The sequence below is a fragment of the Cryptomeria japonica genome, chromosome 5 (genome assembly GCF_030272615.1).
Source record: "Cryptomeria japonica chromosome 5, Sugi_1.0, whole genome shotgun sequence".
NCBI classification, from domain to species: Eukaryota; Viridiplantae; Streptophyta; class Pinopsida; order Cupressales; family Cupressaceae; genus Cryptomeria; species Cryptomeria japonica.
Genome location: NC_081409.1, coordinates 652,416,050 through 652,418,539, shown reverse-complemented (window position 1 = coordinate 652,418,539; position 2,490 = coordinate 652,416,050). Strand labels below are relative to the sequence as shown.

General features: G+C 29.6%; 1 protein-coding gene across 1 annotated transcript; it reads right to left on the bottom strand.

Annotated features, from left to right (window-relative positions):
* Window positions 1-1,344: 1,344 nt before the first annotated feature.
* LOC131876030 (EG45-like domain containing protein) lies at window positions 1,345-1,958 on the bottom strand. Its single transcript, XM_059220794.1, has 3 exons — window positions 1,838-1,958; window positions 1,442-1,715; window positions 1,345-1,351 (listed from the first exon to the last, which is right to left on the bottom strand). The coding sequence occupies exons 1-3, from the start codon at window positions 1,956-1,958 to the stop codon at window positions 1,345-1,347; spliced, it is 402 nt and encodes a 133-aa protein (XP_059076777.1).
* Between the last annotated feature and the right edge of the window lie 532 nt (window positions 1,959-2,490).

The following is a 2,490-nucleotide window of genomic DNA, read 5'->3' as shown; positions in this document are numbered from 1 at the left end:
AACTTCTAAAAAATTACTTTAATTAAATTAATCTATTTTTATTGATTTAAATTAATTATTTTTAATTTATTTATTTTATTTATATCAAATTATCTACATAATACAATTATTATCATAAAATCTTTTAACATATAAATCTCATCCATCAAGAAAAGTAGCTTAATGGAAATTAAATATAAAAAATATTTCATCTACAAATGAGATATAATGGAGGCTATTTAAATTAAAGGAAGATTGAAATTATTGACAAATGAGATATAATGGAGGCTATTTCAATAAGGAGAATATTGAATTGACACTCTGTTAGCATTTTTATTTAAGTAATAAAATTTTTATTGTTTGCATCTTATTAGAGATATAAATTTTTCACATGAAATTGTTGAATTGTTATATAAAAAAAATGTGATATGAAAAGGATAAGTAAGTTTTTTGTATGCAATTTTTTTAGAAAACCCAGTCCGAAAATATCTTTAAGATCATATTTTAATGTTTATAGATTTTATTAATATCCCTAAAATCCAATAGTTTATTATTTAATCTTAAAAACTTAAAATTATCTAAATTACAATGAACAAATAAAATTACATATACATAATATTTTAAAAATATTAATGCATCAATATTATAGACATAGATTCATAATAGATGGGATGAGCGCTTTTCGAGGAATGCCCAATGTTTCATCTATGAGAATTGTCTAATTGCAAAGAATGCTAAATGTACTATTCATTCTCATGAAAAATAGAATATTGTGAATCACTAAACATCAATCATAAGTCATTGAATTTGATATGAAAATTACATATTTGAAATCCCATAACAATATTATAACTTGACTAATTGTAAAAAATATCTACTATTTACCAATCTTCATAATGTAAAATTTACTTATATATATTATTTTGAGTTTTGAACCTAGCAATGCCAATAGTGTCACCTTTAGATTCAAATTGTAAAATAGTCAGAAGCAGCTAAAAACTTGTTTCTGAAAGACTAAACAACTATCTCTTGAGGAGAAAACTACGGAAACATTATCGAGACGTTTGAAATGTCTTATAAGTCTTCTAATGTTTTTTTTTTAAATTGAACTAAGTCTTTTAATGTTAATTGATTGGAATTTACTGAGCTCAAAATTGGAAATGTTTCGAATTAAGACAAGCACAAAGGACACAATAGATATTAGATATATTATTCAGTAATATTTGTTATTAAGACGAAGCATATTCAAGGCAGCCTACTTCGTACAACGCAAAAGCAACAGAACTACCAAAAGTGGTATGATTCATTATCCCCGGTCATCTTGGTGCGGGCTTTATTTAGGAATAATAGGGCTGTTCAGCATGCTCAGGCCCTGAAAAACAAAGGAAGAATAATTCAACGAACATATCAATTAATATTACAGGGAACAAGAGGAAAGAGTGAAAATCAACCACCAACTTACTGTTCATAGTCGATGTAAACTTTGCCAGCATCTGGATCAGCAATATCGGCGAAGGCAGCTTGAGATAAATCGATGGTGCCAGCGCATCCCGCTGGGCAATAATCAACAATCTTCACGACGATGGATCCGCTCTTGCATGGCATCGGAACGCCCTGATTTGTGATTCGGTACTGTTTTCCGCAAGCCGCTCCACCGCCCCAGAATGCATCAGTTGCCGCCGCAAACAAATCTCCTGCTGGAAATTGATTGAGGTCGTTTCCATAGCACGCCGATTCTGTCAAAACAATAACACGCTATTAAACTCGTCATAAACAACAATACCACCGACTAACTTTCAGTCATTCATTGACGGCAATACTCATCACTGAATTTCGTAACAATTAAAAATATACTTACGGACATATGGAGCAGTGTAAAATGTGGATGTTCCTTGCTCAGCCACACAGCAATACCAGCCCCACATGAAACTCATCACGAACACAGCCCGCCACATGCTAGAAATACCTCCACCAGCCATTCTCTCCCAACAAACACACTGTGATTCTCCCGCTCAATTCTCTTACGCCTCAAGAACAACAGAGCTGCAATTTGTGAATGTTGAACATTGGAATTGGGTATATATAGAAAACAAAATAGATTTCAATTTTGTTACCAGGCTTAAACTATACAAAATAGAATAAGAATTGTTGAAGACTTCAATTCATCACCTGGTTTTCTGAATTTCAAATTAACATTTTATAAAGGTAAATGTAAAGTACATTAATATTGTTTTTCATTGAGGTAAATGTAAGTCATATTAATTTAAATTAATTCAGAAACTTAGATTTCAATTCACAATTTGAATTTCAAATTTTTGAGAAAGAAAAATCTCTTAAGCATAGAGAATTTTAATTTAAAAATTTAGATTTCAATTCACTATCTAAATTTCAAATTTTGAAAAGAAAAATCTGTTAAACATAAAGAATGTATTTTTAAAAATATTAATGCTCACATAACATAAAAACTATGGTCAAAGTTTACTTTCATACATACAAGAATATTTTGATTGA

Excerpts from the sequence above, each read along its gene's own strand:
- LOC131876030 (XM_059220794.1), bottom strand. The coding sequence starts at position 1,958 with ATGGCTGGTGGAGGTATTTCTAGCATGTGGCGGGCTGTGTTCGTGATG. Across the intron at positions 1,716-1,837 it reads TTACACTGCTCCATATGTCC|AATCGGCGTGCTATGGAAAC; the intron begins GTAAGTATATTT and ends TTGTTTTGACAG.